The 27,050-nt window shown below is 42.3% G+C and overlaps 1 protein-coding gene across 5 annotated transcripts in view; it reads left to right on the forward strand.

The window, feature by feature from the left end:
• The window catches only part of arap2 (ArfGAP with RhoGAP domain, ankyrin repeat and PH domain 2), a 259,679-nt gene that overhangs the window by 26,077 nt on the left and 206,552 nt on the right, over positions 1–27,050 (forward strand). For all 5 annotated transcript variants that reach the window (XM_033609726.2, XM_033609727.2, XM_033609724.2 and 2 more), the window contains exon 8: positions 18,257–18,377. In XM_033609726.2, coding sequence (XP_033465617.2) covers positions 18,257–18,377 — 121 coding nt within the window. The remainder of the gene's footprint in view (positions 1–18,256; positions 18,378–27,050) is intronic.

The raw sequence follows: 27,050 nt of genomic DNA on the forward strand, positions 1-27,050 counted from the left end.
AACTTTATTTGGTTTTTCCATTCAGAGCAAAATGTCCAGAATTACAGGTGACACCTTCCATTGTAAACCCACCTCCCATCCCTTCCAAAGTCAACATACATACGTACAACTAAAATGATCAAACAGTAGACAAAATAATTACATTTAAGTAAAATATACACGCTAAAAAAACAAACAAAACTACAACCGTGTGCAAGATGAGTGTTTTATATACTGAGTCAGAGTATGAAATTTATGCTCTTCAATGTCTTCAGTGCTTTCTTTCAGTCAGTACCAATCTAGATAAAGAAAACTTTATTTCCATTTGCAATTTGATATTTGGCGGTATGGCTCTGTTCTGGGACCTCTCTGCCCTTCCATGCGCCTACATGGAAGGGCAGAGAGTGCAAACCTCTCTGCCCTTCCATGCGCCTACATGGAAAGCCAAAGGCAGAGAGAGCACACCTCTCTGCCCTTCCATGAGCCTAGATGGAAAGCCAAAGGCAGAGAGAGAGCACACCTCCCTGCCCTTCCATGCACCTACATGGAAAGCCTAAGGCAGGGAGAGCAGCAGCAAAGACCCCCGGGAACAGAACAGAGCAGCATCAGTGACAAACAGAAATGACATTGATGAGTCAGACACAACATGAAAAGGAGGAGCTGGGGTGGAGGCTGGTTGCAAAGCAGCTTGCAGAGGAAGCAGCAACAGAGGCAGACCAGAGCAGTTTAATAGGGCGCCCTGAATGAGATTCGCCAATTGGTTGCATAAAAAGGAATCATGTGATCTCTGACTAATCAGCTGATTGGGCTGCTCGAGACCAGCAGATGTAGCTGGGATGTGAGCTGAGTGATGCTCAGTTTTTGGTAGATAAAGGGCACCAGGTTGGGAAAAGAATGAATTCCAATAAAGGACAAAGTTTCAATATCTGACTTTTTCTAACTTCAGAGAGGTCATCATCTCTCTGACCTATCGTATAAATCAAAGAAGCAGCTCTGGGTCACCCTGCACTAAAATGATCAGCTTCTCTTCTGTATTTACCGTAGACTGATATTTACAGATGAAAGAAAGGAAAGATATGGGTGGATAACGGTGTTTCTAAAGTTCAACTTTGTTTATCTCAGGGCCCACTTGGGAGCACTTGTGCACAGTGACGGCGTTGCTCTCACCTGCCGGACCCTTTGAAACCTGAGCAAATTGGCTTGATTTCTTGTAAACGCATTGGAAGAAGGCAATGAGCAATTAAAGAAGGAATGGCCCAAAAAAACTGCAAAAGGAAATCTGTAAAACGAGAAAATTAAAAACAAGAAAATTAGTTAGTTTAAAAAAGTAAGTTAAAAACAAACAGGGAAATGACCTGGAAAGAGTGATTAAAAATTACAATAATTCTGTAACATAATACATAGTACCTCAAGTCTGCATTAAAGTTATTGTTGTGAGGTAATTAGAGCTGGGTAATGTTTAAACCTCTCACCAGTGGGTTCCCACCAACACTGATCACATCACTGCAGACAATGTTTTTTTTTGCCAGCATGTTGTTAATGATTTCCTCTTCATTATCTGTCTGGCAACTACGGTACTACAGAGGTTTCACCCTTAATTTACGTGTGGCAAAATATGTCAAAATGCTCAGTGCATCATTGTTAAATACAACATAGGCTTGCCGTAGTGGTCTGTGTTACCAGTGTTACACAATGTTAAAGGGATAGTGCACCCAAAAATGAAAATTCAGCCATTATCTACTCACCCATATGCCGAGGGAAGCTCAGGTGAAGTTTTAGAGTCCTCACAACACTTGCGGAGATCCAAGGGGAGAGGGGGTAGCAACACAACTCCACCTAATGGAGACTGACGGCACACCAGATTCAAACGTCCAAAAACACATAATTGAAACCACAAAATATCTCCATACTGCTCATCCGTAGTGATCCAACTGTCCTGAAGCCCCGACATACAGTGCACAGAGAAGCAGTCAGAGCTACAGGCTACAGTGAGGCTAAAAACAGAGTTCAAATGACGTTTTTCCAAACAACTTTTTATGTCGGGGCTTCAGGACACTTGGATCACTACGGATGAGCAGTATGGAGATATTTTGTGGTTTCAATGATGTGTTTTTGGACGTTTGAATCTGGGACGCCATCAGCCTCCATTAGGTGGAGTTGTGTTGCCACCCCCTCTCCCCTTGGATCTCCGCAAGTGTTGTGAGGACTCTAAAACTTCACCTGAGCTTCCTTCGGCATATGGGTGAGTAGATAATGGCTGAATTTTCTTGTTTGGGTGCACTATCCTTTTAAGGCATACGCCGATTCAGAAGAAGATACACACTCTAATTCCTCAAGGGAAAATTCAGTCACTGGATATTTTCTCTTTTTCGGACCCTCAAGATGGTTTGCATCTGGAGTGATTTTGTCATGAACCTTTGGTAATGTAAACCTACGTGATGCTCGCGGCTCAGCAAAAAAAACTACACATACAGTTGCAATCAAAATTATTCAACCCCCATTGCATATTAGGCTTATTGGCAAAATGTACAATTTTTCAGCTGTTTGCAATAAACAAAGTAGACAAGAACAGTTGAAATAGTTTAATACAACTAATATTACCATGGGTTTTATCCAAATTCAACGCAAAATGCTACTTTTAATCACTACTGCAGTCTCAAAATTATTCAACCCCCTGTCTCAAGCACACCTGATGCAACTAATCAAAATTATTCAACCCCCTGTTTCAAGCACACCTGGTGCAACTAATCAAGGGCTTCATTAGTTCAGGTGTGCTTGAGACAGAACACATAAATACCTGGACTGGCTAGGGTTTTGTTGAGAGTGACGTTTGATTGCATGTTAGAAATATGGCTAAGTCAAAAGAATTGTCCAAAAAGTTCAGAGAAGAAATCATTGCCTTGCACAAACAAGGAAAAGGATACAAAACGATAGTAAAAGCTCTGAATGTTCAGTTTCAGTTTGTACAATAAGGCACATACTAAACACCGAAGGGCTCCATGCTGGGACTCCAAGACGTACACCACTACTGACCCAAAAGCACAAGAAAAGTCGGCTCCAATATGCTCAAAACCATATAAATAAGCGGTATGTCTGGAGGAAGAAGAATGAAGCATATGCTGAAAAGAACACCCTGCCTACAGTGAAGCACGGCGGTGGCTCAGTGATGCTCTGGGGCTGCTTTGCTGCCTCTGGCACTGGAAACCTGCAGTGTGTGGAGGGCACGATGGATTCAGTCAAGTATCAGGAAATCTTAGGTAAAAACGTCGTGCCGTCTGTGAGGAAGCTGAAGCTTGGGTGTCATTGGACCTTCCAACAGGACAATGATCCCAAGCATACCTCAAAGTCCACCAAGGCTTGGTTTCAGAAGAAGAAATGGAAGATTCTAGAGTGGCCGTCACAGTCGCCTGACTTGAACCCCATAGAAAATCTCTAGTGGGATTTGAAGAATGTGGTTGCAAAACGCACACCCAAGAATATTACTGAACTGGAGGCCATTGCCCATGAGGAATGGGCTAAGATTCCTCAGGAACGCTGTCTGAAGCTGGTGTCTGGCTATGCATCACGTTTGCAGCAGGTCATAACAGCAAAAGGGTGCTCTACTAAGTACTGAAGATGCTTGTCATGAAGGGGTTGAATAATTTTGAGACTGCAGTAGTCATTAAAAGTAGCATTTTGTGTTGAATTTGGATCAAAACCCTTGTAATATTAGTTTCATTGAACTACTTAAACAGTTCTTGTGTAATTTGTTTATTGCAAACAGCAGAGAAATTGTATATTTTGCCAATAAGCCTAATATGCAATGGAGGTTGAATAAATTTGATTGCAACTGTATGTGAATGTGTGATAGTTGTGGTACCATCACAGCCTGTCACAGGTTACAGCGTGATGATTAGAGGAGAAATGGCAAAGCATAAAGGTCCAGGTGGAAAAAAAAACAACTCAATCATTTAGGATTTTACTAAAGAAGGAAGTCACCTGTTGATTTATATATACAGATCCCATCATGATATTATTTTAGGGCCATATCTCCCACCCCTAGTTGTCACCACCTAAATAAAACACAGACTCAAACTGGCAAAGGTTTCTGTTTTAGAAGAGGAAATATCTGATCAGAGAGTTGAACAAGCACTCAATGCCAACTTTTGAGACTCTTTTCAATACTTAATGCTGCGGATGTGTTTCAGTCAGTACTCAAAAGTATTGAGCTTTGAAAGCTAGCCCGAGAGGTAATGCAGTGCCGACTCTGCAAATCAATCTGCCCTTAAACTGCATTATCACGCAACAATGATGTAACAACCCACAAAAATGAACTAATTACAACAAACAGAAATTAATAGTTTCCGTCGGCTCCCTGGAAAGGAAGAAGAACGACATGTAAAACTGTTGAGTGCTCAGTTTGTATCTGAGGAGCTGAAACTTTTATGAACCCTGCTGTTATCCTTTATGAAAAACTTTTAGTGCTTGAATTCGGTGTTCTCCAGCGAGTCTCAAGAGGCCGTAACCTATCTGACATAATGTGCTTTACCTTCGTGTTCGTGCTAATGACTGTTGGATGTATCTTGCACCAACAGAAAAAAAAACAGGCTGTGTGTGTGTGAGCGTGACCTCCGCGCCCCTTCCCAGGGCCAGCTCATTTTAACTGCAGCAGCATTGCACAACATCACAATCAATGATGTGGGACCTGTCTGATGCCTGCTCGTTAATCACTTACTAATTATAGCCCTCCATGCTCTCTCGCTCCCCTGGCCTCCTCTCTTTCTCTTTCCCCTTGTTTTTTTCTTTCCATTGCATTTGTTGCTTTATTTATCAGGACACGCTCCGTCGCCGGCAGAGTGGGAATCGGCAGGGAGGCCAGCGAGTCAGCACTTTATACTCTGTGTCACTGTCGGCGGAGGCATGGCAGTTTTTGGAAAGATGAAAGTTTGCCTTTGTGTGTGTGTGTGAGTGTGTATGTGTGTGAGGGGGAACAGAGATTGTTGTTTGGACTTTTTAAAGTCATCCTGCCAATGTGACTCTCCCCTCTGAGAAAGCAGGGGGCTTCATCATGTTTCGGGTGAGCGGAAAGGTCGAGCACAATCTCTCTGTCATCCCTGCTTTGTGCGGCCAGCTGAGGCCCCGCACTACCCCGTGTGCCACCCAGCGCCACCTCCACAGAGCGAGCGCGGGGGTAGAGGAAGATTGCATGGACAGACAGGAAGTCTCTCAGCACCACTTTATGTCAGGAATTGAAATGTGTTGGTGGCTTTCTCTCCCTCACAGTGCAGAGACATGCATGTGTGTGTGTGCGGTTATACCGAGTGCAGGCTCAAAAACGGCTGCTCCCATTACAAGTCATTTTTCATCCCGTTTTTCAGTGGTGCAAAACCCACCCAACTGATTTCAGACCAGGTCTATTGATTTTAAGATGACAACATTTTTCTCCTGTCCCCAATGTGCTCCAACTGGAAGCAGTTTTGTTAACTATTTTCAATGGAAAGTAGCTAAAGCCAGCTCCAACATTTGCAAAACATTGCTACATAGTGTTTTGGTTGGACCCCTTTTGTCTTCAGACCTGCCTTAATTCTTGGTATCATAGATTCAACAAGGTGCTGGAAACATTCCTCAGAGATTTTGGTCCATATTGACATGATAGCATCACACAGTTGCTGCAGATTTGTCGGCTGCACATCCATGATGTGAATCTCCTGTTCCACCACATCCAAAGGTGCTCTATTGGACTGAGATCTGGTGACTGTGGAGGCCATTGGAGTACAGTGAACTCATTGTCATGTTCAAGAAACCAGTTTGAGATGATGTGAGCTTTGTGACATGGTGCGTTATCCTGCTGGAAGTAGCCATCAGAAGATGGGTACACTGTGGTCATAAAGGGATGGACACGGTCAGCAACAATACTCAGGTAGGCTGTGGTGTTTAAACCATGCTCAGTTGGTACTAAGAAAATCTCCCCCACACCATTACACCACCAGCAGCAGCCTGAACCGTTGATACAAGGCAGGATGGATTCATGACACCAAATTCTGAGCCTACCATCTGAATGTGGCAGCAGAAATCCAGACTCATCAGACCAGGCAACGTTTTTCCAATCTTCTATTGTCCAGTTTTGGTGAGCCTGTGTGAACTGTAGCCTCAGTTTCCTGTTGTTAGCTGACAGGAGTGGCACCTGGTGTGGTCTTCTGCTGCTGTAGCCCATCTGCTTCAAGGTTGGACAAGGTGTTGTTGCTTCAGAGATGGTCTTCTGCAGACCTTGGTTGTAACCAGTGGTTATTTGAGTTACTGTTGCCTTTCTATCATCTTGAACCAGTCTGGCCATTCTCCTCTGACCTCTGACCTCTGGCATCAACAAGGCATTTTGGCTCACTGGATAGTTTCTCTTTTTGGGACCATCCTCTGTAAACCCTAGAGGTGGTTGTTTGTGAAACTCCCAGTAGACACCAACAACCACGCCATGTTCAGAGTCACTTAAATCACTTTTCTTCCCCATTCTGATGCTCAGCAGGTCGTCTTGACCATGTCTACATGCCTAAATGCACTGAGTTGCCGCCACGTGATTGGCTGATTAGCAGTTTGCGTTAATGAGTGAACAGGTGTACCTTATAGAGTGTCCAGTGGGTGTATATTAGGCCTTAAAAGTTGAGGTCTAACTTGCCACAAACATTTGATCCAATGTCATTATCCACCTTTAATTTCTTTTTGTCAAACTGAGTCAAGCTGTTCAAAGGAAAGTCCACATTTCTTTTGTCACAAATCTTTAACGTTTCAATCAATACTGTGTTTTTACTTTATACTTGTACTCTCCATACTTCTATTCTTGCACTTACCTGTTGGCAAGATGTACCATAGCCTAGCTCACTCTAATTACATTATATATACACATAAATCCTACCTCTGCATGGGACCACATAAATATACGACTTATCTTTGTACGTACCTGCAGTCGGGAGGTGATTTGAGGGTGGACAAGGGGGAACGCCATCCCCCTATTTAACGTGCAGTCCCTCTCCATCCAGACACTGTTGGAAAAAGAAGCCTCAGCTTTTAAGCAATATCAGAATTGTTTTTGCACTCCAGATATTAACAAAAATACGTCACATCACATAGTGATTGTCACCAAGTCATGACTTTGAGAAAAAGGCCCTTATAGTATGTTGAGTGGCAGCCGCAGAGGTCTGAGACAGACCCCATTGGCCTTATAAACAGGGCTGGGCGATTATTTGAATAATCGATTGTGGCCTTTTCATTGTATATAAAATGACTGTATCATGAACATTGAGTATAAATGGTCACATTGTTTTTGAAGCCACCGGCATGAGACTCACTTCTGTGTTTTGGTTCTCTTGCTCTTTCCTGTGGCTCTGAAACCCTAGTATTTAGTCACACTTTGCGTGCATGCAGCTCTTGTGTAACTTGCAAATATCATTAATATGTGGACTGGAGAGCTGTTAGATTGTCTCCAGCTTGAATAATTCATGACGTTTGACAACACTGCGGCAACAGTTTCACTTCCTTTTAACTTCAGAGTAGACCAAGACCTTCTTGAAGAGGTGGTCTCGGTCCGCTTACAAATGAATTCTGGTGCGGTTCATTTGTGGTGAGAACGTGTTCCGACCTGGATGTGAAGCAACTGCAGTCACATGACACATTGTTTGGGTTAAACATGAGCATGTTACAGTCCTGGAGGATTATTAATGTGCACCTCCTCCTGTACTGCCTTAATATGCACATTCAGCACATCCAATGCATCAAAACATTGTTTTCTAGTTGGAGCTGCGCCTCGTTTTCAAACTGTATGGTTTGACTAAGATGAACAATGACAGCAATATAGTCCACGATGAGCAGCGCTAAAATCAACCTGCGTAGTTGTCCTTCCATTGTGACATTAGAAAGTGTCACATTTATCTTGCAAGTGTACTCTTCTTCAACGTTTGCTTTACTTCCTGGATTTTTCCCACATGGAAATTCTGACCAATCAAGAGCAACTTTCTCGCACAAGGCATTTGATCTGGTCCGCTTGTAAATGCTGCCGTGAGAACACGAACCAACTCTAGGCAATTATACAACTTTGTGACGAACTCAGTCCCTGATTCAGACCAAAACAACACAACTCTAGGTCTGAAAGCACCATTAGACTTTATATTACTGCACCACTCCGAGGATGAATGGATTCACCTGCTGTACCTTGTGTCTTTGCGGTTTAAAGTCCACCAGAAACAAAGGTTTTGGATCAGCGCTGGTGGAACCAGCAGATTGTGGGGCACTTTCCAGAATGGGATTGTTGTCACTTAGGATTGGATGTAAAACCCTTGCGCCACTCGTATCTTTGAGTTGAACTCCTTAATCTTTACATTTGATCAGCAGTGATTAGATCTCCAGTAGGTGTTTTGAATAAGGTAACGTCAGCCTGTACACTACCTTTGTGAGGAGGGGAGACTGCAGAAGACAGCCAGCAAGCGTTCGGAGTCATTTTTGTGTTCTAGTGTGGACCGAGATATTTTGAAAAGTGAATGTCTGATATTATTGAATGTCTATCAAAAATATCTGTCGATGTGTAGACTGGGCCTTAGATGAAACCAAGACTCAACGTGTTGTCCAGTCTTTACTACCCGTACACAAAAATAGAAATACTTCCACGCTGACAGATTCCCATGCTTGTTCTCTTTCTCCAACTTTCAACAACGAAAAACTCTTTTGTAGTTTGAAATCCTCTGGGATCTGTCAGCCCCAGACAGAACTAATCGCACTTAATCACAGTCGCAGCTTGAAGGTCTCTGGCCGCGGTGATGTCATCACCAGGGTAGCGGAGGTGGCGTGGGAGAGTAGCGAGATCCTCAGTCTCACTTCTCCCTCACTGCAGCGATGTATCCAATCCGTCTCATCAATCACCCCTTTCGCCTGATTTCGTCAACACCAGGATTGACTCGGGAGAACGCTTTGGGCCTGAGATGTAGTCTTCAGGGTCCTGACGTGGTGTCATGCATGTCTGTGTGTGTGTGTATATGTGTGTGGGTGTGTGTGTGTGTTTGTGAAAACAGTCCAAAGCCTGGCTTCAGGTTAGCAAGGGTAGGAAGCGAGGAGAATGGCTGGGAGGGATGAAGGGATGAGAGGATGGGGGAGGTGGGGTGGAGGCTGAATAGAAGGCCAAAGGGGAGATGAGGTTTTAGGATCAGGGATCAGTCTTTGAGTGTATCAGTCTGCCTGATTGTCTGTGTGTCTGTCTGACGCTGCAAAGCTCTCTCTTTCCAAGCCTGAAAGCTTCTCTGCTTACTCCCTCCTGTGTTTTCCCAAGATGACTGTACTGAAGCTTACTGTAATACCCAGAGTGTTTCTTTTTTCATTTTCCTCTCTGCTCAAAGTATGTGACATATTCAGTAGCAATCTGTGGTGTATCTAAAACATGATTTCATGGTTTCTTACATTTCCAGGTGTTTATTTTCTTATGCATGACACAGCCTGGTCATATTCTGATGTCCAGGAGTTTAAATATCATACAGAGAGATGTTCAAAAATAGATACAATTGCAATTCAGTGCTGCTTGTCAGGTAGATTTACCTTGAATTTAAATCAGTCCCTAGTAAAGTAGTAAAAAAAGTTTCCTTGAAGCTACACTCATCAATGTTTTTATGTGGCAAAGGATTAAATTATAACATAAAAGCCAAAAAGGGTTTGCTTGTAGTGGCGAATCCCAAACTAATCAGCTTGGCTCATTGGGTAATGTAGGGCATGTACACAGTAGCATGTAGCTACATGTAGCACTGGGAAAATGACATAGAGTATAGCGGTACTTTATACCGGTTTTTTTTGCCCAGTAGCTGACTGCTTTGTTGTCCTGTTCATGAAGTAACTGGCTATGCATTTGGTTTTAAGTAAATTTCAACTTACTTTTTGTCTAATTAAATTAAATGCAATCATTTCACTGTTATTTGGGACTGAAATGAAACAAGTGTGGCAAACTAACAATAAGTGTCACATCAACACAAGTAATTTGTCAACTTAATAAGGCTACTTAGCTTGCTATTAGCTTGCTAGCTAGCTTTTATCAAGCAGTTCAACACCCATTGACACTAATAATGTAATGTGGTCAGTGAAACATTGAGGGCTAGCTTGCTAACTAGCTTCTACATGTAGCAAGCAATTCAACATCCACTGACACTAATAATGTAATGCTTTAAGTCATAGCTTGCTAGCTAGCTTTTAGCAAACAATTCAGCATCCATTGATGTTTATAAAGTAATACTGTTTGTGAAACATTTAGTGCTAACTTGCTAACTAACTTCTAGCAAGCAATTCAGCATCCATTGACGCTAATAATGTAATGCTGTTTTTTGAAACATTGAATGCCAGCTTGTTAGCTAGCTTCTAGCAAGCAATTCAGCTTCTACTGATACTTATAATGTTATGCTGGTAGAAACATAATATGTAGTGCTAGCTTGCTAGTTAGCTTTTAGCAAGCAATTCAACTTCCATTTATGCTAGTAATGTAATACTGTTTGTGAAACAGTGAGTGCTAGCTTGCTAGTTAGCTTGTAGCAAGCAGTTCAACATCTATTGATGCTTGTGCTGCATTTCTTTTACCTCAGAGTTTAGTGGGAATGGTGTCACACTCGATGTTTAAAGCAATACCAGTTCAAGCTAGGTTAGCCATTGTTGGCAGATAGAAGTTGGACGGGACTGTGTGTATGACTGTTTCAGTGTCACATAAATAACACATAAGTGCTAACAGACAGCATACTACTACAGCTTTCACTGCTGTTGATACACGGAGCAGCCATATTGGATTTTGAGGTCAGAATTGGTGAGGTTCCTCCAAGTTTGCAATTTGGTAATTTGACTTCAGGGGGTACTCCAGTTAAAATTTCTGACTGGGAACTCCGACTTCCCAGTACAAATGGAACACACCATAATAATGTAATGCTGGTAGTGAAACATGTATTGCTAGCTTGCAAGCTATCTTGCAGGCTGTGATCCCCAAAAGGATTGGGGTTAATTCTGTCACAGTTGTCATTTTTTGTGTGCATTCACAATAAAGTAATACTAACAGTGGTATGAGCCAGTTCCAGCTGTGCATTAATGTTAGCGGAGTGGATCCCTCTAAGTAACCATTCTTGTGCCCCACAAGCCGATCACACTAGTGGGCACTCCTGTCCTGCCCGACAGTAACACCACGCCATGGCTGCAGTCAGACCTGTCTCGATAATTATTACCCGTCTCTGCAGTTTCCCTCAGCTACTGAGCTTTATATAGTATCTTTCAGCTCATTGTTTTGGTTTTCTGGCCTGCTACGTTACAGGGTTTGATTTTACTGCTCTTATCATTGTTATCATAAACTTTATTTTCAGCCTCAGCAAGCACTGTACGCTACCTGTCCAGCACCAATTAGCTGACAAATTTAGCAATTAGACAACACAGCGATATATTAGCAGCTTAAGAGCCTGATATTTTCCTCAGGAGTTGGTGAGAATCCAAACTGAGTGGAAAAGAAGGTAAATATTGGACCTAATGTTATTTTGGTGTACACAATCATGACTTTTAATAAATGCTAAAATTGCTCTGTGTATATAAGCAACTGCTTGCTAATAGCGCCAGTAATATCAATGGTAGAAGGTAAACTGTAGGCCAAAAATACATGTACTTTGGGTTTCTACTAGACCATGCTCACATGTAACACATAATTTTCCTCTTAGTGTCTTTGCAGGAACACCTGTTTTCATCCTCTGTCTTGAGTTGCTCCTTTTTAGCACCTGTCTCTCTAAGCCCTACTCTCGAAAAAGCCCAGTCTGCTCTGACTGGTAAGCAACTCTGAGTTTTTAACAACTGCACTCACTGCGGCACCGTCATTGCAACCGCGGAACTGGTCATATCCCAGCAGGAATCTAATCCCAAACTGGGGAGAAATTACCAACTTTCGCAACCAAGATTACAGGTTTCCCTGATGTTAGCGTGTAACTACATGTAGCTGGAGACTTGCAGCTGGGGAGTGACCATAATGGAGTATAGCATCACTTTTTCACGTTAAAAATCACCAATAAAAGCTTCTAAACCAAAATCTTTACCTCTGTGCATGGTCCAGCAGAAATATATGATCAGAAACTTGGGAGAAATTAACAACACTGGCAACCAAGATTGCAGGTTTCCCTGTAGTTAGCATGTAGCTACATGTAGCAGGGACTGTAATGGCATATATAGCGTCACTTTTTCATGTTAAAAATCACTAGTGAAAGCTTCTAAACCAAAGTCTTCACATCAGCACGTGTTCTACCAGGAATATCATTTGAAATTGGGATGAAATTAACAACATCAGCAACCAAGATTACATGTTTACCTGACATTAGCATGTAGCTACATGTAGCAGTGTAATATAAATACTTGCTTTGGCATGCCTGCAGCAGATAACCTTATAAAGGAATTCACCACAAGTTTACGCTATCTTGTAGACAAAGTAGAAAAAAATTGAGTATTCAAAACGGTCTTAAATGCTTTGTAACACAACCAGACATTTTCCATCAGGAATATGATCTGAATCAAGGGAGAAGTTAACAACATCTGTGACCCAGGTTACATATTTCCCTGACGTTAGCATGTGGCTAAATGTAGCAGTGTACAGCGGCAATTTGTACTGTTAGAAATCACCAAATAATAGATCCTAAACACAAAGAGACATGTCCCAGCAGGAATTTGATCCATAATCAGGGAGAAATTAACAATATCAGCAAGCAAGATTACATATTTTTCCGACATTAGCATAAAGGTACACGTAGCAATGTACTTGTAGCAGAGTATGGTGGCGCTTTCTACTGTAAAATGATGAATAAAAGCTTCTAAATCAAAATCTTCTCAACTGGACATTTTATAGCAGAAATATGATATGAAATGAGAGAAAGATTCACAACATCTTCAGCCAAGATGACATGTTTCCCTGATGTTAGCATGGAGCTACATTCAGCAGTGTACTTGCAGTGTCAAAAAGTCATGTGAAAGTTTCGAGTATTGGTGATTTTCTACCACGAAAATCACCAATACTCGAAACCAAAATCTTCACAAATGGACACAGTCCAGCAGGAATATGATCCTGATGTTAGCATGTAGCTACATGTAGCAATGTAGAGCAGATGAACATATTAAGAAATCTGTCATGAGCTGACGTCAGCTTGTCTTGAAAGTTGAAAAATTGTTGGAAACAGTATAGTGACGCTTGAAGCCTGAGGTTTTTGCTCACAGGGATTACGTTTACATATGTTTACCTCATTATCTGAAACGTGTTTCATATGTTTAATATGATCATCCAACTCTGTAGAATCATATATTTGACAGAGAATAAGGAAAAGCATAATAGGTCCCCTTTCATCATAATCCTAAACCTGATACCACTAGTCTCAGTTTTTGACTTCCATTAATACCCCTGGAACATTTAAAAATAAATAAGACAGTGACACACACAAACTCAATATTTAACTATTAGAGCTAAAATATTTAGTCTCAGATATAAAATCAGTTTACACAGGTTGAAATGACAGTGTTGTGTTTTATTTTAGTGGTCAGCATTCAGAGACCTGAAAGTCTTGCAGCCTACTTACTTTATAAAGACTTACTACTTGGACTTGTCTCAAAACAGCTCTGCCAGGAAGCAACATCTTCAAAAATCCTTAAGGCACCCCACTTGGTGAAACACTGAGTAAGGATGCATTGTTGCCCACAGGCATTTCCTCCAAGCTGCAGTTGTGCGCTGCGGCCAGTTGGTGTCCCCATGCCTCCACTGAAAAATGCTCTGGAGGTGCCAGAACCTTAACTCCATGCTGGTGGTAAAACTCTTTCCACCCTCTTTACCCTCTTCCCTGCTTTCTCCACACGCCGCCCCCGTTATTGTAGGCTTTAGCTCCATTGCTCTGCCTTAATTGTTTCCTGAAGTTTACCAGGTTGTTTTTGAAAAGAAAGGAGACATAGTTATCAACGCAGGATAGGCACCTCCACACACACACACACACACACACACACATAAAAAACAGGAGTGACACCGCCCTGCAAAGTGACACGGGTTGACAAATGTTGGGAGGGTAGAAGGAGAGGACGTGGGAGTGAGGGAGTTGGGAGTGGGAGGGAGGTCAGAGTGAGGGGAAATGAGTGTGGAGGAGATCTTTGGCAGAGGGAGGCGAGTCAGGTGTGTCTGTTATTGAAGAAAGAGAGATAGTTAGGTCTCATTGCTTCCTTGGCAGTCCTTCCTCTTGAGATTAGTCTATAAACATTGCGTGTGTGTGTGTGGGCGGCAGCAATGTCTGAATCCGCCGTCTTAACGCTGACCGCTCCTTTTCATCGTCCCCGCGCTGACTCCGCTGTCAGAGTATTTACAGATGCACAACTCGCAATTAAACAACTCCCTCCTCCGTGACCCCGAAAGTAGAATTAAAACAATTAATTACCGTTAACCCATACCGGGGTGTAATTATCAGCCACTGAGCTAATCCATCCAGGCACACTTTCTCCCCTCCTCACCTTCCTTTAACGTCAAGCTAAATTTAGACAGCGAGAAAAGGGGGAGATATTGGTGTGAAACTCCCGGGGAGCGGAACGCACAAGGCTGGCTGTCGGTAATTAGGTTGAGCCACTTCTTGCCATTGTTAACATCCTGCTTTAATATGAGAAGGACCCCTCCCTGACCCTCATAGGCGTCTTCATTTCGCCATGATGTCTCTCTTTCCTCTCCGCTTCCTGATGATGGAATTCCACCATTACTTCTTCTGTTTTTATCTTTTCTTTCCCCATCTACGCACTCTTTTTCATTTTCTTTCTCTCAGTCCTCTCCTTGGCCTTTCACACAAACCTAATTTCTCTTTTTTTCTTCAAACTTCACGCTCCCTCCATCCATCCATCCATCCTTCCGCCCCCACTCTCCTTAACTGACTGTGCCGGCTGGTATATTTTTGGCTGTATGGTCTCTAGAAATAGGCTTTTGTGGCTGGCAAGGTCACTGGATTAATTAAGAATGGCGAGAGGGAGTCAGGAGTTCACTTTCTTTCTCTTCCTCAATTCATCCTCCGCTTCCCCTCGCGCTCTGTGTCTTCGCAGAATACGACGGCGGCGCTGGCGGTACAGTGGAGCAAACGTGCAGTATTGTGCATGGCAATCACCACAAGCCATTACATTGTGCACAGGACTGCAGAGAATCAAAATTCAGGTCAAGCCCGTTGAAGAGCGACAGAGAGGAGAAAAAAAAGGGACGTCTGTTTTTTTTTTCATACTTTGCAATGATAATGACATTATCGACATGAATAATGCAATGTCTGCAACGACCCCTTTCTTTTCCTTTTTTATAACCCGGTGATTTTCACGCCGCTACAGAAGTGTAATGCACTGTCCTCCGGTTCACTCCATTGCAAGAACATTACAATCTGACATGTTCTCAGCTTTTTCAAACTACTTTAAGGGCATTTCTCTGTTATCCTCGCCACATCACGGTGTGAGTACTGATTCAGCGGCGGTGCCGGTCTGTCCTTGCTTCTTTAGAAGTGATAATATTGACGTTTGATTTCTTTTTCTTGCTCCGTCTGTCTCTTTTTCATATTGACAATGACCCAGTACTTTAATTGCCATTGTCAAGGGAGGCTGTAAAGAGGGTCACGAAGCCTCCAGTGCAACATCCTCCTTATTTGGATGCCTCCACTAGAGCTGCTGCATGGGGGAATACATGGGGGGTAATGAAACAATGCACACACAGCCCAATCCCACTTTACCCAACAAGCGCTTCCTGTGCTTTACCCAAATCCCCACTACAGTGTGCCTGCTTCTTTTTAAATATTTGAGAAGTTTGTTTTCAGCTTGCAGATTTGTTTTATGATGTCTCCTAACACCCAAATGACTGTGCTCTGTGTGTGCTATTCTGGTGTTTTGGGTTTCTTTAATGCAGTGTGATTAACTTTTGGGCTGTTTGCTGCGCCTACATTTCAAATCACACATATTTAAGTTTATAATTAGAGTTACATGTGTTCATGTCAAAGATCACATTAAGGGGAATGTATTCTGGCTGGCTTAAAGGGACCTATGATGTTTGTTCTTATTTTCTGTCATATATGTATAATGTACAATGTCAGATGTTCATATTAAACTCAGCTTAAGTTTCACATAATAAGGTAAACGTATGTAAAAGTAATCTTTGACTGTTCTGAATTCTCTGTTTCCAAAGTTTTTTCTCCTTTCTCTACAAGATGACGTCAACTTGTGATGCAGGCACTGTACTGCAAAGTATTTACATGCAGCTGACGTCAGGCAAACATGTGTCTTCGTTGCTGATGTTGTTGATTCCTTCCTGATTTTGGATCATTTTGGACATGTACGAATGTGAAATCTGACTTATAGGGTTTTATTGTTGATTTTTTAATGTGGAAAAGTGATGCTGTACTCCATTACGGTCATTTCCCTGCTGGAAGTCCACTGCTACATGTAGCTACATGCTAATGCCAGGGAACCATGTAATCTTGGTTGCCAGTGTACTCTGTTTCCAACAGTTTTTTCTACTTTCGAGACAAGCTGACATCAGCTCATGACAGCTTTATTTATATGTTCATATGCTCCAGGCATGGAACTGTAAGTGTTTACTATACATAGCCTACACTGCTACATGTAGCTACTACATGCTAACATCAGCATCATTTCCCAGCTGGAATTCTTCCAATTGTGAAGATTTTGTTTTAGAAGTTTTTATTGGTGACTTTCTTGGTAGAAAATGGCAAGATAACATGACTTTGTTTCACTGCAAGTACGCCGCTACATGAAGCTACATGCTAACATCAAGGAAACATGTAATCTTGGTTGCCGATATTGTTAATTTCACTACGATTTTGGATCATACTCCTGCTGTTACATGTCCACTTCTGTTAAGAAGCTTGTGTTGGGGATTTTTCACAGTAGAAAGTGCTGCTATGCTCCATTAACAGTCATTTCCTGGCTGCCAGTACACTGTTACATGTAGCTACATACTGTCAGGGACACATATAATCTTGATCACTGACACTAATGTAATTTTTTTCCTGATTTGAGATCATATTCCTGCTGGAACATGCTTGGATGTTAAGATTTTGGTATAGAAGCTTTATTGGTGATTTTTCATGGTAGAAAGTGCCTCTGTGTTCTCATTCCTTGGCTGAAGATAGACTGCTACGTGTAGCTACATGCTAACATCTGGGAAACATGTAATCTTGGTTGCCTATGTTGTTAATTTCTCTCTGATTTTTTGATTATATTTCTTCTGGAACATGTCTGGTTGTGTGTAGAAGCTTTAATTGGTGATATGTCACGGTAAAACGTGGTGCTATACTCCCTTACAGTAATTCCTCGGCTGCAAATAAACTGCTACATGTAGCTATATGCTAATGTTAGGGAAACATGTAATCTTGGTTGCCAGTGTTGTTAATTTCTCCCTGATTTTCGATTATATACCTTCTTGAAACGGAAATAATCTGTACTTACGTTCACTTCTCCCATTGGAATAAATAGACTCAGGGTCGCTATAGTCTCCTAAAGGGGCGGGGCAGTGACAAAACCCATGTGACACAGGAAATGAAGTAGTCCGTCTCGGTTTTTCTCTGGCAATGCAGAGATCCCGAGATATGGAAGGCCTGGAAATGCTGACCAGTCAGAGCAGGCTGGGCTCTTGGGAGGGGGGGGCCTAGATAGACAGGTGCTAAAGCAAAGCGTCTCAGACAGAGGGTGAGCACAGGTGATCCGGCACAGACAGTAGGAAGAATATAAAGTGTTTTTTGAACATCAAAGCACATAAACATGTTCTAGTTGAAACCCAGAATACAAGCATGAACCTGACAATGAGCATAATAGGTCCTCTTTAACGGTATACAGCTCATATGAAAACATATACTGACAGCTTTCTGTCTGTATTCCTGCAGCAGCTTTTTGATTGAGATGCTTCTTGTCCAAGCACTCTGTGCCATTTATCAAAGTTCTCGCTTGAAAGAGAACAGGGAAGCTATTTCTGCAAATAAATTTGACGCTGTATTGATGGGCTACGGCTCCAGTTTGATGAGGATGTCTGTCAGTGGTGTTTCAAATTGAATGCGATCCTTGCCGACGGTAATACAACTCAGAATTACACATCTATTGATGCAAACAATGCGCTTGAAAATGGTAATTGTGGGTCTACAGATGCAGATAATAGGAATAAGCAACAATTCAGTGACATTGTTAGTATGCATGATGCTGCGTGTGTGTCTGATATACCTATTTAGTGTGTGTTTTTACCTCACATCTGTGTGGTTATGTGTCTCTCTGTGTTTAGGAGATGTACTCCAAAGGTATGATCCTGGCCAGTGCGATCAGACAGGTGCGAGGACTGGGTGACAACAAGTTTGAGGTGGTCACTTCCCTACGAACCTTTGTGTTCCGGGCTGAAAGAGAAGGTACAACAAGTGCATCCTTGACTCTTTTTTTTTCCTCCTGCATTTCCTAATCATCTATCAGCCCCTCATTGTGTATCACTGGTCAGTCTGCCTCTGATGCTGTGACCGTCTGATTCCCTGTCTAGCCTTGTTTTTCTCTCTTGTTCTCCACCTCTCTATGTCCTTCCCTCTCCCCCCTCCTTCTCTGTTTATCTCTGTCTCGTCTCTCTCATTCTCACCTCACTCCCTCTAAATGTGGTAATCTTCTGCCTCACCTCTTTCACTCTTTTTGTCTCTCTATCTCCATGTGCAGTTTTCTCTTTGTCATTTCTTTCTGGAAGGACACTTTCAGTGTGACTTTATTTCATTCAATATCATTGTCCAAGGTGCCCATATGTAAAGAAATAGTCTGATATTAGACAGAATTGTCAAATCGTTTATCTCCATCTTTAGCCTGACACTGTGTCCACTCTAACCTATTTCTGCGGGAAAGGGGAACTTGATCCTCCCTAACCAGCACTAGACCCACATTATCCATCTAAATCTGACATCATTTTAAGCCCACACTGAGGCCTAGGCTGTTGTGAGCGCTTATACTTGTGTGGTGGTGGTGTCTGTGTCACTCTGCAGTTACACCTCCAAAACGCTAGTTGGCAGCGGAGGTTTCCATGAAGTGCTGTAAAGTTTAGTGGATTCAAAACACACATTAAACACACATTAAACACGGCTTAATAGAGACAATTTTAAACACAAGTACACAAATCAGCTTCAGTATAACGCTCAGCATTCACAGACATGCTAACATTATTAGCACAAGCCTATGGCATTTTACATTGTATAAATTACCCTAGCAGCTAGCGATCTTTTCCTCTAAGCCAGGGACAACAGCAACATTTAACAAAGTTAACATTACAAAATTCGGCTCCATTACAACTCACAAGGTTCACTGACAAAACAACTGTCTTATACTAAACACATTTTCCAAACAAATACAACATGCTAACGTTATTAGCACAAGCCTATGGCATTTTACATTGTATAAATTAGCCTAGCAGCTAGCGGACTTTTCCTCTGCTCATATGAAGCCAGGGACAACAGCAACATTTAACAAAGGTAATGTTACAAAATTCGGCTCCATTACAACTCACAAGGTTCACTGACAAAACAACTGTCTTATACTAAACACGTTTTCAACAAATATAACATGCTAACATGGCATTTTACATTGTATAAATTAGCCTAGTGACTAGCAGAGATTTCCTCTGCTCATATGAAGCCAGGGACAACAGCAACATTTAACAAAGGTAATGTTACATAATTTGGCTTCATTACAACTCACAAGGTTCACTGACAAAACAACTGTCTTATACTAAACACATTTTCCAAACAAATACAACATGCTAACGTTATTAGCACAAGCCTATGGCATTTTACATTGTATAAATTAGCCTAGCAGCTAGCGGACTTTTCCTCTGCTCATATGAAGCCAGGATAAATCACACACAAGATTTAAAATGCTATTTTTGTGGAGGCTTTATTGTCGTCACAATTTATTGTTTATTATCTGTGAAATTAAAGTAAATAAAAGCTTTGTTTCCACTGAGGGAAATGGTTTCAGCTTACAGGAATAGACAGGAGGTCTGCGTCACGGTGACGTGTAGTTACATTTCAGGGGAGGTGCACACCGTGGGTACAGCGTTGATTCAGCGCAGAAGTATACATTCTGCCTAAGAGCGAAGTCGAGTGAGATAGACACAGACTTTGAGTTGGTGCTTGTAATCGATCGACTAACAGAGATCACACCAATAAGATAAAGATTTAGAGTGGTTGATTGCATATGATGGATTAAGGGTTTGGAGGAAAGCATGAAGGGATAAGGATCAAGGGATTGAGGTATGATAGGATGTACAATGAAGGGATGAGAGTCGGAGAGGAATGAAGGGTGTAGGATGGATTGATGGATGGACCTGCATTTGTATAGCGCCTTTCTAGTCGTCACTATGAGTAACATTCACCCATTCACACACACATTCACACACTGGTGGCTGGGACTACCCTACAAGGTGCCACCTGCTACTCAGTCTTTAACACACTCACACACGGTTGGTTTCAGTTGCTATGCTTAAGTCTTAGCTTATGAACATCAGTGACTGTCAGTCGGGAACTTGTGCATGTGGTGGCACAAGGTTCCCGCTGATGCCAGTCCATGTGTCCAGGAAAGATTTTAGTGTCCCAGAGAAACACGAAACTAGTCAATGTATGCCATGTCTAGTAACACAATAAAACATGTGCTGTCTGTTTAAAAAGTACAAACGTGGGAAGATTATAAGTACTAATTCATCTTTTAAGTGGCCCCATCTCCAGTATGCAGGTGATAGGTGCTTGGCTTGTTTACATGATGTAATAGAAGTGCATATTTAACTGATTCGCTCTTGACAGAGAGAATCTAATGTAGTCGGAGGCTTGGGTGCTGTTAGGACACGATGTTAGGCCAACATGTTCTCAGAGGGAATTATTTTCATCAGACATTATCACCGCAGAGATTTTAATATGTTGGACTTTAACAGATTCTCCCAGTAATGAAACAGTTCATCCCGGAGAACAGAAACCCTGTTTGTACCTATAGGTATAACCATACACTGGGCAGATGGATAAACCATCGATCGATCGTCAAGAAATAGTTCCATTGCGTAACTCACCCCACAGCATCTGTTGCATCCTTTTGTGTACTCATAAAAAATAAAGTTCACATTGTGTTCATGAGAACGCTCAAGTTCGGAGGCCTGTTTTTTATAAACTTTGGACAAACCTGGGTAGTTGTGTCCCCTTGTTTCCAGTTGTTATGCAGAGCTCGGCTAAACAGGTCAGAAGGAACACAAATAGTATTTTTTCGGACTGTAAATGTTCTTTAAATGTTATGCAATGTGAGTGGGTGTATACGTTGGTGCTGAGGGAGATCTCTCTGACAGTAATGACTTCATGTCCCTGCCTGAACCTCTGTTATTAAGATAATCCAAAGGGACAGAGTGTTAAAAAAAGACAAAATTCCCAAATCTCCCAGGAACCGTCCGTTAATAGTCTTGTTGCTCCGTTCTCTCTTCATCCTTCTGTCGTCAGAGTCGTCTCTGCTTATCGTCTTTGCTCTGGAAGCTTTGTCTGTGTCAGCCTTTAATGAGAGGGGAAAGAGAGACTTTGTGCTGCGTACCTTGTGCCTGCTCCGTGGCAGTTTATTAGGCAGCTCAGGTCAACCTGCTCGTTCACTAATCGAGGGTCCGTCTCTGGGGTCGGGTGTCAGTCGCTCTTTGATTCACGTGGATAAGTGAGATCATAAACCTGAGTTTTAGCACGGTTATGAACCTTTGCAGTGTGAATTTCTGAGAACGTGGTGGAACTGAAAGATCTTTGAGACCATTAAGACCTCAGTGTAAGTTATTGAAATATTGATGTCTGTTGAGTGAGGAACAAAGTGATCAATATTTGACACGCTCATCAGTGATATTGAGCATCTGCTTATTGCTCCTGATAAGTTCAACTGGCCGTTTATTGCTCAGCGCTCAGACGTGATTGTGATGCTGAAGCTGTTTGAGTAGATTTTAATGCTTCAGGCCGACTTAGGACAAAATGCCTCATCAGTTGAAAGTGCTCTATTATTGATATCTATGACTTTTTTGGGGATTATCAGGATAGTTTTCATGCCTCGAGGTGGTGACAGCTACAGCCATAGGCATTATGTTTTTGGGTTGTCTGTCCAATCTGTTCTAGTGTCTAGGGTAGCAGCTGTACGCGGTGGTATGACAGTAATTTTACGGTTTTCATTTGCTAGCTATGGTTTTGAGAGAAAAAAAGAAACCTGACGAAGAATCTCACCTGCGAATGGCTGTCTGATTGTTTGCTCAACCCATAAAAAAATATTTTTGAATTTCTTTAAAGGTCATTGTAACCGATGATAATAATGATATGATATAAAATATAATATATAATGTACTGAATGTATAAAGTAAAACTACTCCATGCAAAAAAGAGGAAAAAATCTAAAAAAAACCCCCCAAAAAACCATACAAACCCCAAATACTCAAAATTATAAAAAAAATAAATAAATGAAAACAAAAAAGAAATAAAATTAATTGGAATAAAGTAAAATTAAATAGAATACAATTAAATTCAATTCAGTTATATAATATTAAATTCAATTAGATTAGATTAGATTAAATTAAATTAAATTAGATTGAATTAAATTGAATTGAATTGAATTAGATTAGATTACATTAGATTAGATTGAATTAAATTTAATTGAATTAAATCAAAAAAAGAAAATAGTTGCCAATTAATTTTCGGTCAACTGAAGAATTGATTAATTGACTAATCAGTTTGTTCAGTTTATGCAAAAATCTTGATTACTGTAAATTTACAATTACAATTACAGTTAATTGTAAAGTAACTCGTAACCAAAGCTGTCAGACAATTGTCAGCGCTCGACAGTGCGAGCGTTTCACTCGCATTTGCGACTAAAAATAGGTGTGTGCGAACTGTAAAAAATGTTTAGGGGCACATGTGCGCATAAAAAAATCAGCCGAAGCAGCCTATATTTCTGTCAAGAAAAAAATATGATAATCTAACCACAAATGTTGGAGGAACTCCAGCAGCCTTCCTTCTTCCCTCTTCCCCATGTGACACGGTTATGGGCGGTTTTCCAAGCCACTGTCGGCACAATGAATATAAGTCCCACTGTCGAGCGTGGAAATAAGTCAAAGTGTGAATCCGAGGGATGGTTCGCCCAGGGCGTAAAACTAGCCAGGACCACCTCTGGGCGGAGGAGACGGACCGGGTTAAGCGGCGGACCTCAGGGGAAGCCGGCTCCGTTCTCCCCGCAGTTAGGGACCGTTCTCCACGGCCAGGCTGTCGGCTGGGTGGAAATAAGTCAAAGTGTGGCGGAGAAGAGGGACCGGGAAAAGCAGCGGACCTCCAGGGAAGCCTGCTCCGTTCTCCCCGCAGTTAGGGACTGTTCGCCACGGTACCGCTGCTGGGCAGGGTGGAAATAAGTCCTGCAGAGTTTCAGAGGACCTGGAGAATGTTTTAGGATAGTAATAACATTATATAAGATAATCATATTGCAAAGATAATATATATAAGATAATAACATTAAAGACAAAATTAAATTGCAATACTTTATCAAAACTTGATGATTTTACCTTTCTGTACATTTTGTATACAAATTCATTAAATAATTTTGCTTGTAAATGTCTATTTGCATCACGTTTATTACGGAAAACACATTATTTGATCAATTTACATTGTGCCCCTAAAGTTCTTTGTGCGCTCCTTACTTTTTCAACTAAAAAGTTAGCGTCAAGCCCTGAATGTGGTGAAGTAAATATTTCAATATTTCCGTCTGAAACGTGGCATGAAAAGGAAAGTCTCAAGTAAAGTACAGAACTACCTCTGCACAGCCAGTCTCAAGGATCAGGTGCTGGTCGGACGCAGGAACATCTCAGATAAAATCGTCAACTTAAACCACTGCATGCTGAACTGAGCGAACCTGAGGAAGGCATGGGCGAAACGCATTGTTCACTCTTGGTAAAATCACAGTTATTCAGTTCAGTGTGTGGTGGTTTATGTTAAGTAAAGTTACATTCCACCACTGGTATATAGTCCTCTACATAGAGCTCCAAAGATAGTAAGTAGTGAGTGAGTGAATGATTTCAGATAGTAGTGTGTAAGGCTTGGTGTAGCAACAGTATCTCCCTTTTATTATCAGCTAAAAACTAACATTTGCATCAGATCCCCTTTTCATACAGTTAGGCATCACCCCTGGTTTATAAAAAAGCAATGTAGCCAACAGCTTGCCCTTTAAACTTTGTTTTTTCATCAATTCTCGCCACACTGAGCCCCGGCTTTTCTCCCTCCTCACCCCGTCGATTCCCTGCATCATCATATCGATATCTGCCAGCCCTTTTTGTCCGTTTATGAGTTGAGGGTCCTCAGCGGCATCATTTATCACACTGTCTGCCGGCTGATCGTCATACGTCACACTCAGCCGTGTTGACAAGCGCTGGGAGGGGAGAGGCGCTGTCTGATTTGGAGGTGGCCTCTGACCGCCTGGGATCAGTGGGAAGCCTCTCACAGAGGTGGCTGCTGCCGTCAGAAGAAAGCGTTGGGAGGAGAGATGGAGAGAGGGAAGAGAAAGAGAGAAAAGGAGGAGAAAAGTTGGCCTCATCACCTCATGCATCTTTAAACAGGCCCACTCGCCTTGTGGCGGAGAGTCATCAATCTTTGGGGAAACACACGAGAAAGAGGGAGACATGAGGAGACAGAGGGAAAGAGACGGCGTAGTGGAGTGGAGGTGTGGAGCTGCTGGGGGTGAGACGGGGGGAGAAAATGGTGGAGTGATGGCCGGAGGAGTGTGTGAGAGTGTGAAGGTATCCAGGAGGGGCATTAGAAGAAGAGGGAAGGGGGGAAACGAGGGAAGGAAGCGATTAAATGAGGGAATAACAGGGATGGACAGAGCGAGGGAGGCAGACACGCAATCTCAGTGTGAAGAAGCAACAGAGAGGTAAAGGCAGAGACGGCGAGGAGAGATGAAAAGGGCAGAGTGAAGATGGAGAGAGGGAGGAGGAGGAGGGAGAAGTGAGTGAATAATTGAAGGCCACCGGAGAGAGTGTGCACACAGCTGTCGGCTGATTCTCCACTTGGTCCGCAGGTGGCCTCTTCCCTCAGGTACTGTCAGCTTGAGAAGAGGAGAGATGGAAGGAGGAAGGAAGGCAGGGGGAGAGAGGGAGGGAAGAAAGAGAGGAGGGGGAGGAGGGAGTGACGGGGAGAGCAGTGGCAGGCAATGGGGGGAGAAGAAAGCGAGAGGAAAGGAGAGTTTGGCAGGAAGAGACACGGCGGAGAGTGATGGAAAACGGTCAGGACAAGGGGGGAGTGTTGGAGAGGTGTGGAGGGGATGCAGACAAATGCGCTCTACAAGAGAGAAGATGGGATTTATGGTGTAAAGAAATGCTGATGATTTGTATTCTGATGCTTCGACAATTGCCTTTCCACAAAGCCTGCTCCCTAACACATGTTAGTTTTGTTTGAGATGACAGGGAAGAAGGTAAGAGAGAGATGAAGGGAATAAGTAGGGAGGCCGGAGAGAGAATGATGGCAGAAATATAAACTCGGGACGACACAGAGTGGGAGTAGAGTTGTATTAACTGTAGTACATATTTCACTTTGTATTATTTCACATTTTATAACCCAGTAAAACAACTATTTAACATCAGCTTTTTAGCTAGTGGTGAGCATATTTTACCAAGTAATGAACCAAGGTCTTGATGCCAAATTAGCAAAGCTCTCCTTGACATAATTGGCATATACATAGATTTTCGAAGGCCTCAAAATTAGGGCTGCACAATAAATCAAATATTAATCTTGATTATCCCACAACTGAATAATTATATTAGTCTTTATTTATAAAGTGCTTTATAGCCGAGAGTTACAAAGAGCTTTATACAAGAGTCTAAATGAATTTAAGGCTGCTTTCAGACCTAGAGTCGTCTCCTTTGGTCCGAATCAGGGACTGAGTTCGTCACAAAGTTGTATAATTGCCTAGAGTTGGTTCATGTTCTCACGGCAGCATTTACAAGCGGACCAGATCAAATGGCTTGTGTGTGAAAGCTGCTCTTGATTGGTCAGAATTTCCATGTGGGGAAAATCCAGGAAGTAAACCAAACGTTGAAGAAGAGTACACTTGCAAGATAAATGCGACACTTTTTAATGTCATAATGGAGGGACAACTACGCAGGTTGATTTTAGCGCTGCTCATCGTGGACTATATTGCTGTCATTGTTCATTTTAGTCAAACCATACAGTTTGAAAACGAGGCGCGGCTCCAACCAGAAAACAATGTTTTGATGATCGAGGTCGGAACACGTTCTCACCACAAACGAACCGCACCAGAGTTTGTTTGTAGCCGCACAAAGACCACCTCTTCAAACCGCACTTAGGGGGCAAACGAACTTGAGTTTGATTGAACTCAACCAAGACCTGTAGTCTTCAGCCTCTGGAACAGTCAAAAGAGCTCTTCCCAAGGATCTCAAAGTACGTCCTTGTGTGTATGGTACTAAGAGGTCAGAGATATAGCTGGGATAGAGGCCATGACGAGCCTTAACTTGATCACGTCTCTTGATTCTGGTTAAAAGCCTGGCAGCTGAATTCTGTACACTCTTTATTCGATTAAAAGACTTTTGATTCAGGCAAGAAAAGAGACTGTTGCAGTGGTCCAGGCGTGAAGAGATGCTGAATCAATCGGCGTAAAAAAGGCTACAACTAGCCCCGACGAAGGCCAATGGTGCAGGACCGCACCGCACCGACAAGTGCGGCAGACGTTCGCCAACAACCAAACTTTGAACTGCTGACTGTTTGTTTGGTGTGTCAGAGTCTTAAGGTGCGGCAAACCCAAAACCTAATGTCCTCAAATGTGGATGCAAGTTCTTGCTCCGCTCATAGACAACATAGAAAACGGCTGCATTTCAGATCAAGTGCTTCCGAAACTTAAAGTCATGGCAGCTGTGATGCATGCAGCAGCCACCTGCAACAAACTTTCTGAATGTTGCGGCTGCAGTCCAGAGTAAAGGAGTAAAATACACCTCACAGCAAATGTCTCAACCAAGAGGTGACGAGCTGGTCCCTCTGTACGCATCATCACCTGTTTTTCAG

The sequence above is a fragment of the Epinephelus lanceolatus genome, chromosome 22 (genome assembly GCF_041903045.1).
Source record: "Epinephelus lanceolatus isolate andai-2023 chromosome 22, ASM4190304v1, whole genome shotgun sequence".
Lineage (NCBI taxonomy): Eukaryota > Metazoa > Chordata > Actinopteri > Perciformes > Serranidae > Epinephelus > Epinephelus lanceolatus.